The sequence below is a fragment of the Salminus brasiliensis genome, chromosome 1 (assembly GCF_030463535.1).
Source record: "Salminus brasiliensis chromosome 1, fSalBra1.hap2, whole genome shotgun sequence".
In the NCBI taxonomy this organism is placed as follows: domain Eukaryota; kingdom Metazoa; phylum Chordata; class Actinopteri; order Characiformes; family Bryconidae; genus Salminus; species Salminus brasiliensis.
The window spans coordinates 51338653-51355024 of record NC_132878.1 but is presented as its reverse complement, the minus strand read 5'-3'; the positions used below and the strand labels follow the sequence as shown (position 1 = coordinate 51355024).

At 44.8% G+C, this 16372-nt stretch overlaps 2 protein-coding genes across 5 annotated transcripts in view; one reads left to right on the top strand and one right to left on the bottom strand.

The window, feature by feature from the left end:
- The window catches only part of angptl1a (angiopoietin-like 1a), a 34410-nt gene extending 19183 nt beyond the window's left edge, over positions 1 to 15227 (top strand). Inside the window, exons 2-5 of the mRNA XM_072682008.1 lie at positions 3287 to 4203; positions 11521 to 11714; positions 13365 to 13635; positions 13788 to 15227. Of these exons, the coding sequence (XP_072538109.1) occupies positions 3405 to 4203; positions 11521 to 11714; positions 13365 to 13635; positions 13788 to 13975 (1452 nt within the window). The 5' untranslated portion in view covers positions 3287 to 3404 and the 3' untranslated portion in view covers positions 13976 to 15227. The remainder of the gene's footprint in view (positions 1 to 3286; positions 4204 to 11520; positions 11715 to 13364; positions 13636 to 13787) is intronic.
- Positions 1 to 16372, bottom strand: part of ralgps2 (Ral GEF with PH domain and SH3 binding motif 2) — a 134326-nt gene that overhangs the window by 41125 nt on the left and 76829 nt on the right. The gene's annotated exons all lie outside the window — the stretch shown is intronic.

The window sequence follows — 16372 nt, the reverse complement described above, 5'->3', positions numbered from 1 at the left end:
CCTGTGCGAGCGTCTCTCTGGCAGTGACGAAGAGCAGAGCACAGTGGGACGGAAAAGGTAATCCTAGGATTAGAGGTGGAGAACGCAGCCCCTGCACGCAGAGCAGTGACAAATACTGACCCCATACAGAGAGGGCCGCAGCAGGGACGCGCCAAATGCTGACACCCCACTGCAACACATCAGCTCGCTTCAGGGGCGCTGCAGAAAACGAACCCCCCGGTGGAGAGCGAGAGACTAAACAAGAAGGCTAAATTTATACCCAGAGAAGGAAAAGTCAGGGCACCAGGGCCATATTTACTTACCACTTGCAGTCCAAGTCGGAGTAGGGAGCTAGAAGGGTACGTTTATTCTGACACCAGCTGAGTGACGGGCATGACTTTAATGGCTTAGCAGGCAAGGGAAGCAGGATGAAGGTGTAGAAAAGGCATATAAAGGCCATGTCAAAGATGGACACTTTTTTTTTTAACAGATGAGCATGTGTCAGTTCACAGTTGCTGCACAAACCATTTCAGTTTTTCACCTTTTACCAATTTAAATCTGGAAATCATGACGAATGGACCAACAGCAATAGTCCAAAAATGACTTTCTCCATTGAGAGGTTTGTGGACACCCCTTCTAGTGAATGCATTCAGCTACTTTAAGTTGCACTTATTGCTGACACAGATGTGCCAATGCACACAAACACACACACACAGCTTGCGTAGTCCGTGTAGAGCAGATAATCATGAAACTATTGGCACCATGCCTAATATCATGAGATGTGGTGTGGTGATCATTCAGGATCTTTACTAGCACAGTCGCTGAATGCAATCAAATCTTCACAGCAATGCTGCCAAATCTAGTATGATTTGTATTAGTATGAAGTCTTCCATGGACAGTAGAGACAGTTACTCCAACAAAAAAGCAGGATAAACTATTTTTAATCAGATTGATTTAAGAAATGATAATGAATGAGCAGATGTCCCAATACTTTTGTCCATATATCAGGCAATCTTTCCTCTAACCTTTCAGCTGTTTACACCACCAGTTCTAACAGTAGTTTGAAAAAAAGAGTTTGAAAAAACAGTGTGTTATGCTTGCAAGATTCTTGCAGGGATCCTTCAATACTTCACTGAAAAGTATAACTTTTATAAACTTCAAAGGATATAATCAATGTGTTCCCAAACTTTTGATGGGCAGCAGAGGGATGCAAGGCTCACTCTGCTCAGACAGAACTACATCACTCAGTGCTGCTGTCCAACAAATTCCTTTTGTTCTCCCAACACTGCTAAAAACCCAGCAGACCTACAGCCCATCATTTATCAGCAGCAGCAGCAGCACTACTCCTGCACTCCATCAGTCAGAGGCTAGCGTGACCACACACTCTTTCCTCGTCTCGCTCAGCCCTTCCCCATCAACACTGTTTACATCTCAGCACTCGGGAATCTAACACATTCTACCTGCCATTATGGAGAACTGAAGATACACAGACGCAGCACATGAAGGATACTAATTAAACCCTGCTGTCTCTCCAGTCTCTCTCTTTGTTCTCCTAACTCTCCCCCCCTCGTCTTTTTCAGTCCAGTCGCGTCCACAACACTGAAAGCTGTCTGGGACGAGGAACTTTTCTTGTTACTGGTTTGTGTTATTCGGGTTAGGAGGCTGACGCTGGCAGGAGATGGAGATTACAAACAACTCTGAGGAAAGGGATGGTCAAAACATTAGGGTTCCGATTGAAATAGCACACAGATTAACCCTAGCATTAAGAGCAAATAGCACAGTGGTAAGCTGTGTGCCCTTTCCCTAATTTGCATCCCACATAAACCACACATTCATGCAAAAAGGCAAATGTTAAAGTATCTTTTCTAGATGTTTACTAGCATGCATGGTGTCACAAGCCAGTCTTAATGCTGGTCCACACACTGACTGACCCATATATAGATTTATAAAGAATTTATAATGATTATAAGAAAACCCTGATTTCCTTAAGAGGGATGTCAGAGCTCATTAACCCCTTAATGCAGAAAGGCTTATTACACACTAAGGTGTATTACTCAGTAACTACAGGGAGTTCTGTACAAACGGGTGTGGCTGTTAATAGGCTGGTCATAGGAATTTGTAATAACACATTTGGGCTTTCGGCAGGCCCCAGGTTGTTTAAGAGGTTAATATAGAATTGAATAGTTAGTATTTTGGCTGGGCGAGTTGACCTTGAATCAGTATCACAATTAATTGACCCCTCCCAAATTATGATTAATGCATGATTATATCAATGTTTAAGTTTTCCTAATGTTTTTACGTTGTTTTTTTTTTTTGCTGCTTTCATGTCGCAGACTGGATGAGGCTGAGTCAAGGGGACAGTGCATTACCACACAGTGGGGAACTGAAATAATAACAGTCATTTAAATATTTAATAATGGATATGGATAGCTGGAGATTATGTTGATTAAAGATTCTGAATGTTGGTTTAAATTAATTTCCAATGCATTTCTCAGCCCTAGTGACTATTTTACAACAATGCAATTCGGCTCAGTCCATCAGAACCAAAAAAAAAAAAAAAAAGTAGTGAGATGTAAAAGAGATCATTTTGCTGCTCTGTCAGGATTAACTACAAAACCGTTCTCAAGCACCGAATCTGGTTTTCCTTGTCTAACTAGACGCTGCTTTCATCTTGTCAAAGTGGACACCATGATGATATCGTGGCGTCGATTTTGACTGCTGTATTTGACAGTAATTCTGCTCTTCCATTAAAATCTGTGCCTCTTATTCGTGGACAGCTGGTCCATCTCGACACTCAGAGATGTTTGACTTTGGTTATTAATACACATTAGTTTATTAACATGTCTATTTTGATTGGCTGTCATGTCACCAAGGCCAGCCTCCAGGCACTGACCGCAACATTTGAAAGACAGCAGTGTGCTGCAGAGGTTTAATGAACCAGACTTGTTGTGTCTAATTTTTTCTCCTTTAGTTTTTGCACTGGAGCCATGACGCTAATGGAAGTTGGATCTCCTCCAATTAGCAGCGTTCACATTGCATGCTTATCTTATATATATGTGGTTTCTGACACCACATGATGTAGTCTAATATATGTCTAAGAATATCCAAAGGCTTCAGGAATTAATATGCATGCTTTTGTTAATTTTTATAGATACAGTAGGCCATAAAGTGTACATTTGAGACAGTATAGGTGTGACTAGCTACATTTGGAAGATGCTAATTTGGTGTTACACCATACTACTGATTTAAAAGACACTGATTTAGCTTTCAAAGTATCAATCACTGCTGTCTGATGACTTTGTTGCAGGTGAATCCATCTCTTCTCCATCTGGCCCACGTAGAGACAAACCAGGCATAAAAAGGGCAGCTGCAGAAGAAAGAGAAGGAGGCAGGAGGCGGTGGTGGAGTAGAAAAGCACAACAACCATGAGAGCACAAGCGTGGAACGTGGGCATCCTGCTCTGCCTGTCCTTTGCTGCCCTCAGCAACTGCCGCTCGGGCAAGGGGCCGCTGTTTTCATCGCGGCGGCGCAGGTCGGCCACGGATGATGCTAAGCGGTGCGCGTACACTTTCCTGGTCCCGCAGCAGAGGATCACAGGCCCTATCTGCGCCTCGGCCACGGGTCCCGAACCCGACAAGGACAGGGTGACGCGCATGGACATTTCGGACCTGAAAGAGGTGCTGTCCAAGCAGCGGCGCGAGATTGAGATGCTGCAGCTGGTGGCTGACGTGGACGGCAACTTGGTGAACGAGATGAAGCTGCTGCGCAAGGAGTCGCGTAACATGAACTCGCGCGTGACGCAGCTCTACATGCAGCTTCTGCACGAAATCATTCGCAAGCGGGACAACTCGCTGGAGCTGGTGCAGCTGGAGAACCGCGTGCTCAACGTCACCTCCGAGATGCTGCGCCTGGCTTCTCGCTACAAGGAGATAGAGATGCGCTTTGCCAATTTGGCCTCCACGGTCAACAACCAGTCAGTGCTGATTGCTGCCTTGGAGGAGCGCTGCATGCGCGGCTTCAGCCGCCAAGATTTACCTGTTGTGCCGCCTCTGGTGCAGGTGGTGCCCGAGACCATCCCGGCCAACAGCAACCGCTTCACCAACGAGATTCAGAGGGACCATAACAACCGGGCTTTTCCACGGGGCAGCTCACGCATGGATACTTCGCCCACGGCTGACCCTCTGGGTGTCCCGCTCCCGCCACAGGGCACACTGACCACTGACGGTAAGTGAATAAGCCTGGTTAATTGTGTCATTTCTGAATGCTGATGCTGTTTGCACGTATAGAACTTTATCTAACAAAGCTGAAAGTATAATAAAGTCTGGATAATCTATAAGACTGATCAGAAAAGCCCTGTGACCGGGAAAATACAGTGCATCCAACAATAAAGGAAGGGATGTCAGAATACCAGAGATTTGGTAGTTGGTGCCAATACCACTGGAATTCAATGATTCTTGATACCAATTCAGATACCATAAAAAATAAACCAATTAATTAAATGTATTTCAACATGAACTCTTGAACTGTTGAATTGAACAAGAAGAGCATTGACTTGGTTCCTAGCATATGATGGCCAATGAAGTGGCATCTAGAGATCATTATATGTCAGCTGCCTTGTGTAAAGACAGTCAGACCAGATTATAAGCAGGTGAAAGCAACACAGCATTTCTAGAAGCTAGTCAGAGTGCTCAGATGACAGGAGCTCAGCGCTTCTAGGTCTAAATAGGTCAGACTGGACCACACACAGCGTGCTAATATCACTGGTTATGGGCCATCACAGCGCTAGCCTAAACAAGCTAATGTTTGCCTTTCTGAATGCAATTCACGAACAATAGCGATACCTTTTTAGGTTAGACGTTTAGACAAACCTCGTTCAGATCTGGGTGTCTGTTTTTAAACTGCTTAGATAAGTTTGAATTCGATATGAATGCTCCGTGCCACCATTTACAGATTGATCCCTGATCATCCCACTCAGGAATCAGAAGAAAACTTCCTTCTTCCGACTACAAATGCAGGTTTATTATGCTGCCCCAGTCAGTTTCTGAAAAATCACAATCTCGTATCTCTATGGGCTAATGTACTTTTGGTTCCTTTCAGTACCATATAAAACATTTCGGTATCAATTTGGCATCAAAGTATCGGTCCTCATGACATGCCAAGCAACAGAAAGTACAGAGTCTACCCAACGAGATAAATCCAATGTTAGACTAAGCAGACTCTTCTGGCAGCAGTCAAAAGTGACATGTCTGGTCTGTTGTTGCTAATCTGTTGACTTGCCTTATATCAGTCAAATAATCCCATCTTTTGGGTTTTATATTTTTGGTTCCCCTCCCTCTGCAGTCACCATTATTCACATTTGAACGCAAAGAAACATAAGCTACACTGCTTTCAGTTCTGGCTGTACTCTATTGCAATTGGCCTATAATAGCGCAGTTTGAGGATTAGTGGGGCCTCACGCCCCCTCACAATGCTTGATTTTTGAAGCTTTATACTCATATTTAATGCATTTAATGCAGGATTACATGTTTCTACATTACATGATTGCTGTGTTCATCGTCCCTGTAAAGAGGTTCTGTCAATAGAACAGGACTCTCTGGAGAATATAAGTACAATGCCTAATGCCAGGTGTGGGCTAAAGAGGTATAAAGACTCCCAGCATTGATAAATCCATGGGGCAGTGGAACTGTGTTCTCTGGGATTATGGTGCTCCATCCAGCACTTTGGGTAATGACTTGGGGAGTTGGTTTGGACTGTGGTGAGGTGATCAACAAACATTCTGACCTCACCAAATCCTCTTGTTTTTGAACGCAATCAAAACCTCACAGCAATGCTCCTCCAAAATCTAGTAGCAGACCTTCCCTAAATAGTAGAGACAGTTAGTCCAGCAAAAGCTGGATACACTCTTGTTTTCTAAAGAGACAAGGAACGAGCAAGTGTCTCAATACTTTTGTCCATTTGGTGCACGTCCATCGATCAATACACTCGTGTCAACAGTTGTAATGGAAGTCTTGTTTAGACAGGCATGGCACAACACTTCGATATCAGGTTTCTGTAAACAATAACAGGGAACCCCGCGGGTGTGGGTAGTGTCAGGGGTCTGGCCACTGAGTGTACGGTTTCCTGGATAAACTGAGTGGCTGTCAGCGTGTGGCAATGTTTTGTCACCCAGAGCCTCTGATGCCTAATCGCACAGCAGGAAGCATTTATTTCTACAGAGTCTGAAACGAGCCCAAACAAATCCCAGAATCCCATGTTCCAGTTCAGCAGCACCATCCCTCTTTGGCAGGGCATGAAGAGATGGGGGAGGGGGAGGGGGAAGAGAAAAAAAAATTATGATACTAAAAAAAAATAAAAAAGATCAGTACAGACATTCCAACAGACAACCAGCCATTGATCCTGACATAACTGCAGGTCCCGCCACTATAGTCAAACACATCTGTCATTATCAACACGCTGACACAGTGGGAGTGGAATGCATCACATAAAGGCAACAAGATGTCCCCGAAACTTCTTGCCAGCAAATCTTCCCAAGCTAGTGCGCACACACACACACACACACACACACACACACACACACACACACACACGCCCGAAAAGCACAGTCTCCACCGGCAAATTTAAGCGTGAAAACAATTTCCATGGTAATGTTTTCTGGGAATAACAGTCTCCAGAAAAACGAAAGAGAGAGAACAGGGCAAGCTGTTGTGTGCGACAACAGTAGAGTAGCCTCAAAAATAGAGACAGAAGCAGGAGTGGGTTTTGTGCATGGAAAGGAAAGAAGGCACCACAAAAGAAAGGAATCACATTCTGTAATAGAATCAGACACTAGAGAGGGCGGGGGAGAATAAAGAAGAAAAAAAAAAAAAAAAAAAAAGAGACGGAAGATGTGTCAGACGAGCACGAGGAGGACAGCATTCATAAGGAACATGTGTAGTATGATAGTCATGTGCCGAAATAAGGAGACACACATGTAGCATGTTTCCACAGAGCAGACGGTGGACACGCAGGACGCAGGGTCAGTATGGAGAGAATTTTACAGCGGGAGTAAATCATACAGCAATTTCAGCACCAGACCCTTCCTGCTTTCTAAGAACAGCGTGAATCTTTGTGCCTCTCCGTACACTGCCTGAGGACACATTAAACAGATGTCAAGCACATTAAAAGCATGCATGCACGTGTCAGGAAAATGACCACTGCAAATATGTAGGCTACACGATTAAGTTTGGGGACAAATGGATTTTCTAAATGGTTTTAGAAGGGTCTTAGAAGGTTCCCCAGAATGGAAAACTGTATGCATCTTGGCACGGTTGAGTAATAAGAGTTTAGTGTGTGGAAATGACATACCTCAAACAGTGCTGTCTCCTCACTGAAAAGAAAATCTGGCAAAACCAAAACAGAGCTGTAAAACATGTCAATTTTAAACCCATATAACTGTTCTTAACTAGTTAAATTCACACTCTCAAAATATACACATCCCCAATCCACCGGCAAAAGCCCCGCTAGTACTAGTCAGAGCTGGAGAAGTTGGAAAACGCAACAGACACTTCAGAAGAATGTGGCATTTCTGTTACTTGCAGGCAGTAAAACTAGAGAGCAGCAAAAAAATGGGTTGCTATATGTACCAGGTCTTGTGGCCGTGGTTTTTCCGGTGCCACTGTTCACAGAAGTAGAGCTCAAACTCAGTAAGCAAGAAAAGGCAAAAAAAATCAGAGACATAAGTAGGTATCAATGTGTTGCACTTGTGTTTTGTATGCACTGTCTATGTTGCACCATGGTCCTGGAGGAACGTTGTTTCGTTTCACTGTGTACTCTGTATGTAGTTGAAATGACAATAAACCCACTTGACTTGACTTGACTTGAGGCTCAAAGCTAACTTTAGCTTGGTTTATAAAAAAATGAAAAAAAAAGCACTTGGGAAAACTGCACTCAGGGAGCGTCGCCAGGAAAAGCTCTTCTCTGGGAAGCACCCCAAATTTCCGAGCTTGGCTAAGGGCTATCCCTGGCATTACCATTTCTTCCTCTGTCACCAGAGTTCTTGTTCCAATGCTACATGGCTTCTGCGTGAGCCGTTGCAGTGCTGTAAACCGGCAAATCAGAGCTGAGCTCATCAAATTATTCACTAGCCCACCATAAAAGGGGGCAAACCCATAGGGTTGTAAACAGGCAAAAGGCAAGGTGTGTTCTATAGTACACAGCGCAGAGACACAGATGTGAATGAAAACCAGCTGCCACAGCAGCTCCCAGCACATTTTAAGCCTGTGATGATGATGATGTATGATAGTCTGCTTCAGACATGAGACATACTCTTTCCCTTCACCTTCGCTAATGGAACCAGAAAGACAGCGCTGTACCCCAAACCCATCTGCTCCACTCTCAGCAAAGCACAGGCTTCCCTTCACCCTCTATTCCAGCCACCTGTTGAGAAATACAGCAATAAAAGGAGTGAAAACGCTCCTTACAGAATGCTTGGATAGAAAGCATTAGATGATGTGAAGGTGCGAGTATGTAAATGGCTATTACTGTTTCTGAGAATACTATAGCACCACCTAACACACCCAAATTACATGCTTACTTCATTTAGCCAACTTAGTTCCACAATAAGCATACTCTCTTACATGGCTGGTGCAGATTGGGGAGGTGGACACATGTGGATAATGCCTAAAAAACTTCTATTCCTTCCCATTAAACCTCAGACACACTTTCTTCCCTATACTAAAATGCTATTTGGCTTCCATTGGTTTCCAGCTACCACAACACGTGTGAAGTACTTTTACAGCCAGGTTCACTGTAGGCCCTATAAAGCGAAAGCCTAAACCTACTGCAGAAGAGTGGTGCCGATACCTGAGGGACAAGAAGAGGTCTGGGCAATGTCTGTAGGTTTGCTAAAAAGCTAGGAACAGGACTCAAAACCCTGGAATACATTCGAATTTTCCACACAATTTAACAAGGCTTTTTACAACATACTTAAGAAGGTAACTATTTTCTAGTGATAGCACTTTCATTTATTACGGGTTGATGGATTTCCGCATGCCACACGAGACATATCTGCAGCAGTTGTGGGTCCCCCATGCCCCCCCCCATAGAATTGAGTCTGAGTCTGCAGTGCTATTTATCTTTATTCTTTTCTGGAAGAAAATGCAGGCTTTTTATTTGCTAGTAACAAAACATGAGTGAAAACAGATTTATAAAATTACACTGTCTTGGACAAGGGCTAAAGAAAGGAAGAGAGCTGCTGCTGGCTGATTCACAACATGTCTTAGCCACCCCCCTACAACCCACAGACATCTCATCTGCTCCAATTTCCAGCTTATCAGGAGAAGCACTTACACTCCTGGCGACCCCTGAGAACTGGCAGGCTTGGTGCGTGCGGGTGTGCGTGGTTTTGGAACGAGGACCTCTAACATTGTCAAATAGTGCTGGGCTACAAATCCCAGCACTCCGATGGGGGATGGTGGTTCTCCAAAAAGAACCACCATCCCCTGGTGTCAGCAAGCAGAGCCTGTAACACCTAACCCTTGCCTCTGACCCACAGCAATACAGAGATCGAGTTTCAAATCTCTTTAGCATGCGTACCACGGTCATCCATCTTTCGGAGAATCCAGCCCAACCACTGTGGTTCTATCCGGCTCTGATCTCCTACCAATGACCACTAATAGCAACCGACTAGAAGTCTGATTCACCTAAAAACATGCGCTTGGGACCGCAGTTTATGCTGCACGCTAACCGCTGTGCCACCGCTCCGTAGAAAGAACAAGGAAAAAAGGGAAGGAACCACGACCAGTGGAGAGGAAACTATCCTATCAACCAATAAATTCTCAATTAATCAACTAATATTGCTATTCTTAAGTACAAGTTATAGGGAAGTGTAGCCACTGTGCCAAGGCCTGGAAGAAAACCCACACTATCACCTTCAGCTCAGAGGAAATTGGTTTGCATAGGCAACCAATTCGGTTTGGAGAGGCCACCTTCCAAGAATGAGGAACCTGCTCCAAAATTGACACCTTCAAGCTTGACTTGAAGTCTGAAGCTGTCCAAATGTACAAGGAAAAGCCCTATGAGGGATAGTTTTATGGACAGATGAGAAAGAGGGAGTTGTCTGACCACAATGACCAGAGGTGTGATTGATTGTGGGGGCTGAATACTTCAGCTTTACTCCTCCACTGTATCAACTGTTAAGCATGGTGGTGGTAGCATCATTCTCTTACTGTCAAGAGAACTGTTTTATTGTACAAATTGGATGAAAAACTAAATCTGATGTTCCCCCACCTGGGTCGCTATCCTTTGAAGGCACTAATGGGAAATAAGGATGGATCTAAAACATTCATTTTGTTGCTCTCCCATTGAACTGAAGCAGAAATCATTTATATAAGATTTTTTTAATGCAAATTAAGAACACTACTTTGGACAACCAGTGGTTAAAGGAAAGCTGTATAAAAGCTCTAATGCATTTTTGGGGGTCCAGGGGTCCGACTGGAGCCCAGCTGAGAAAACCAGCTCCACGTTTCTGATGCCTGCTGGGCAAAAAGCTGTCTGGCACAAAGCCTGACTGTGCAAACTCAATGGCCGCCATTGAAAGGGCTGCCGGCCTATGCTGGGCAAACCAGCTGCTTCTGCACGTCCACAGCCACTGAAGAACTTCTTCTCAACACAGGAAACAGCCTCTCATACAGATAACCAACCGTGCCACCCAGGGGGCCTCAGGCAGGACACGCTCTCCCTCTTTTCCCTCTTTATCCTGCCCTTCCATCTACTCCTCCTTTTTCTGGCTCACCCCTACATGACTGATAATGGTTTTAGCTTAAGGCTAATAGTACATGGGACAGCCAGGGAGGGGAAAGAGATGGAGAAGGAAAGCTTTGGGCATGCTAACTCCATTAGGAGAGCAGGGCTTATTGAAGACTCAGCCGAGCATGCGGGACAGAGACACAGGGCTGCTGTGGAAAGGAGACGCAGAGCAGGTCTGCTCAGGCCTCTCAGGGGAGCTACTTCAGCAAGAACAGAGGATCTCTCAAAGTCTGCCCAACAGAGGAGCGCTCTCTGGGCCCTTAACCTTCAATGTCTCTGTTAGGAGTTTCAGCAGACTCGCCTGTGGACATGAATATCAATGCATCACTTCACTAAATTCAGAGCAAGGCATTTCAGAGTGTATAGCGTTCAGAGGTATAACGAGCGTCCCCTTTTTCCTTTATCCACCTGTTTGTCTTTGCTTTGCCGTGAATGGTGGGGATTCATTAGCCAAGGGAATTGGGCCATGGGCTGTAGAAGACTGATGCAAGTATGTGCAGTTCATGAACCAAATTCATCTGCTGTTGGAGCAGCGTCCAAAACTCATTCATATACAATACAGGGTTTATCTGCTTGCACCCCCCCCCCCCCCAACTCTCTCCATTGCTTTGATATTCTGATTCTTCTGGCTTTCCGAGTACTTCTGCAAACGATTATTGTAGTAAGAAATCGGTCAAATAGCTTTTTAAATAAATTTTTTTACGAATCCTAGCAGCCTTACAGCATCCTCTCTCTCCCCCACTCTCTGTCTCACAGGACCTTTCCGAGACTGTTTCCAAGTGCGGCAGGCAGGACACAGCACCAGTGGGATGTATCTTCTGAAGGCAGAGGGCAATGATAGACTGATTCAGGCCTGGTGTGAACACGGACTAGACAATGGAGGCTGGACAGTCTTTCAGAGAAGGAAAGATGGCTCAGTTAACTTTTTCAGAAACTGGGAGAACTATAAGGTAACACTGCCACATTTTCCTTTGCTGCTTCTGTTTCTAGTTACTGGAAGCAATGAGCACCTTTTACCTGCTGACTGGGGAGTTATTAACCAGACATTTTCAGTGATTAAGTCATGGAGACCTGGAACCTTATAGTGTACTATATACATATACCATGCCTCTGGTGCGCCAAAGTCAAGTCTGTTCACCAGCAGCCATCTTTGCAATGCTGCCAGGCAATTATTTCCAGTCACACAAGACCTCGCTCCCATTTCTATGCATGAGGAGAGACCGATTATTGTTTTAAAAAATAAAATCAATTACATTTAAAATGTATATCTCAATGCACAAAAATCCTGATCTATCGGCTTCTGGTCGTTCTGGCTCGGGGGTGCTTTCCCCAGTAACATGTCGACCTTCCTACGCTTGTGATTTTTTTTGTTGAAAGGCGGGACTTTATCTGTAAGCCAATTGCCACTCACATTTCAATCAATGGCTGATACTTCCACAGTTCTATGGCTCTATCCGTTCCACAAAAGGTGAGCCTTACAGTATCAGCAGTTATCTTGGGCTGCGTTCAGGGCTCAACAGGTATCTTAACAATTCCATTACCAGAAGTCCAATATATGATCTAAATCACAATGTAACAGCGTAATCAGATGAAGTCTATGTAAAGTCCACTGGGCTTTAATTTTCAAGGAGATCAAGAAAGACTGTGTGTGTGTGTGTGTGTGTGTGTGTGTGTGTGTGTGTGTGTGTGTGTGGGTCAAGGGATGTAATGTGTGATGCAGGGTGATGTAAGCCCATCCATCGCTCTGTGGTTGAAACAACAGGAGTAAACAACGTCACCAAATCTCAACACCCATCAGAACACAGCTCTATCTTTGCGAGACGTAGCCAGATGACCGTAACACACAAAAACAGTCAGTCATCAAAGCTGTGTGTGGAGAACTGCGTAGGAGCATGATTACAAACCCTACTTACCTCAACCCTGCAACCTCTATTTTGAGACAGAACAGAATAGCGTCCAAGCAAATTCACCCTAACCAGAGAAACGCAAACTACAATTTCCACTCGTTCAAGCCTGGCATGGCTAAAGAACGCGATTCGGTCCAACTGGACAGCTTTGAGTGGACAAGGGCCAGTTTTTTCCATGCACTGCTGCAATCTGTGGAAAAATCCAATTATGCCTGCAAAAGCCTGTCCGCACCTCCCTGCTCGAGACTGTCCTTTGAGTGAGAATTCGTTCAGCTGGAGCAGAACGTGCCTGCTCAACACACAAGTGCTGTGGCCACTGTAAGCTGGAATCCACAAAATTCAACAGGGACATGCAGACTGTGTGTGTGTGTGTGTGTGTGTGTGTGTGTGTGTGTGTGTGTGTGTGTGTGTGTGTGTGTGTGTGTTTGCAGTAATCATCCATGTCATTTTGTATGCTTACATGTCAGCCAACACTGGAATCGCACGCAAACACACAGGGAGGAACACACTTTCTCAACTGTGTAGTCCTGTCCCTCTACTACTTGTCAGGCATTTCCTCCACTTCTGTCCACATGCAAGCCAAACCAAGACCCAGCCAATCAGTGCATATATCAAATACATGTGTACAGGCATCATTCACTAGAAGGTTTGGATCAATAACTTTAATGTTTAATGCCTCAATCTCTCAAACAGAAAGGCTTTGGGAACATAGATGGCGAGTACTGGCTGGGGTTGGACAACATCTATGCCTTGGCTAAGCAGGCAGACTACAGGCTGCTGGTGGAGCTGGAAGACTGGATGGGGAAGAAGGTCTACGCGGAGTACAGCAGTTTCCGGCTGGAGCCCGAGAGTGAGGCATTCCGCCTTAGGCTGGGCACCTACCAGGGCAACGCTGGGGACTCGCTGACCAGTCACAACGGCAAGCCCTTTACCACGCTGGACCGTGACAAGGACGCCTTCACAGGTACAGCCACCTTCTGTTCTTGCTGTATATTAAACCAGTATCATGATCAACTGTCTGGAAAGTTAAGCACCAAATCCCACTCCTCCTCCTGAATATTCCCCTTTTCCAATTTTTTACTCACCGCTGTTCCTCTCCTGTGTCCACTGCAACAGGTAACTGCGCTCACTTCCACAAAGGTGGCTGGTGGTACAACGCGTGCGGGCAGACCAATCTAAACGGCGTGTGGTACTCTGGTGGCGTGTACCGCAGCAAGTTCCAGGACGGGATCTTCTGGGCTGATTACGGTGGAGGCTTTTACTCGCTCAAGTCTGTCCGAATGATGATCCGACCCATCGATTGAGACTTGCTCCTTGACTCCCTCTAAACGTCTCAAAAACTCCCTCTACTTCAACACACCTGTCTATCAGCAGTGGTTTCCTGCTCTGGTCCTGGAGTAGCCTGCCTTGCACATTTTGTGGTTTTCCCTGCTCTAACACACCTAAGCGTTATTCATAAATGGCCAAGCGAGCATCACACTGAGCACTCTCTCTTTCCTCCAGTTAAAATTATCTTAACACCAAGATGCCTTTGGGAAACTGGGTTCAAATTGGTAGGATCAGGTGCGTGTAACTGGAGCAGGGAAAATAGCAACACAATGAAGACGGTACCAGTACTCCAGGACCAGGGTGGGGAAGCACTTCTGTACATTCAGCACAAATGCTATTTTAGAACCGTGCTTCCACCTTAGAAAGGACAGAACATCTAGAAGAACATCCCATGCGGCATGAGTATACATCGTTTTGGGCCAATGGTCAAGCCCTGGGCAGTTATGAGCACGGAAGTCTGCATGTGGACATTGGCGGTTTGACAGGAAGTGCCCTTATTCTTATTCCACCTTTAAGATTCACTTTAGCCAGGTTCAGAGTGGGACCAGGGCACAGTCAGCTCCTGCTCCCTGCTCTTTCTTCCAGGCTTAATCTTGTCTCCTTTCCCCTCACAAATTCCACTTTTTATACCCTTTTCACTCCCTTGCTTTATCTTGTATTTCTCTTTTCACAACAAGGACTGGAAAACGGACTGTGCCGAGGGCTCAGTGTGCTTAAATACGTGTTGTTGGTCTGTAAATATACTTCATGTTTTATGTTTGCCTTGATTATTGTTTTTTTTTTTTTAAAGAGTTAATTTAAGAACTCGTATTACAGAACGGCCCCTATCCACCTCTGTTATTTATCAGTGGTTATTTATAATAGTTATGCCTTTGGTTGTTTAGCCCTGTTTATGATGTATAGTGCGCCTTCACGCAATGTGCACGCGTTCAGTATGCATGTACGTGGCAATTGTGGAAGCCTCCAACCTGCGTGCGTACATGGAAACGGTGCAAAGTCAGCAAACCTGGCCCCCCGAGAACTGGCAGCAGGCTGGACGTAAGCACTGACGGACACACGTTGCACATGCAAACCTATGTAGATGTATACGCTCCAAACACACAGGCACCCTGTACACACCTTTTGGAATCGGAGGTGTTCTGCTGACAGGAGGTGGAATCAGTTACCAGCTCATGCCAAATAACATTCCATTTCAAAAAAATGAAATAAAAACTATTTTTAAGTAAAGCTGCCCCAGACTTTTCAGTTCTCTGCAACACAAATCACTGCAAATTGATTAGAAATCAATAAAAATCATGGATCTCCAAAACAGAGCAACCATCAACTGTCCTTCCGATTACACTACTGATCATTCTGGGGTCTGATCTGAGGGGGGTGGGGGGAGAGATTGCGCTTCATGTTAAAAGTATGCAGGCATGTGAAAGAGTAGAGAGCTGTGCCAGCAAAGAGAGACAATGAGAAACACATTTCCACTGACCATCCAGTCATTGAGAGCGAGAGAGAGCAAGCGTGCAAGCGAGAAGGAAAGAGAGACAGAGCGCAAGAGAGTTGGAAGACAGAATAACAGAACATTCTTTCCATATAAAGTGTTTCGGCTTCATTTTCACAAAAGCGTATTTCATAAAAGTTAGGATTCTCCATTCCCACATTCCCCATTACATTTTCAACTACCAACATTGAATAGCAAGTGTGTGTGTGGGGGGGGGTGAGGTGGGGGGTATAAATAAACAAATATAAATTAATAAAACAAAAAAAACATGCGTGCGCGCGCACACACACACACACACACACACACACACACACACACACACAGACACACACACACACACACACACACACACACACACGGGACATAGAATTACATAGACTTCCCTATCCATATCTATATCCCCACCCAAAGCTATCCTTTTCATCTTTGAGTCTAATTTCCTCATTAAAGGGATAAACAAAACTGTTGCATAATGGCTCAAAACTTTTAAACTCAACTGAAAGATCCAAGCTTGAATACTCCAACTCCACCTTGAAGTTTTGTCAAGCCCAAAAGTCTGCACACCCTTTTCACCTTCTCCACCTTTTATTACGTTACAGACATTAGTACGTTTTTAGACATTTGTGCTAATTTATTAAAAATCTAAATGTAAAATACATATCATATCCCTTTGACATGAGGTGAGGTGCACTTTGTTTCCACGGATACTGTTCGAGAGGTTTCTACAACTTAACTGGAGTCCACCTGCGGTACACATTCAATGGACTGGACATGAGTGGGGATTGCCGACACCTGAATATATTAGCTCCCACGGTTGGCAGTGCATGTCAGAGCATGTCAAAGGAATGACCTGCAGACTTCAGAAACAGGATTGTATCAAGGC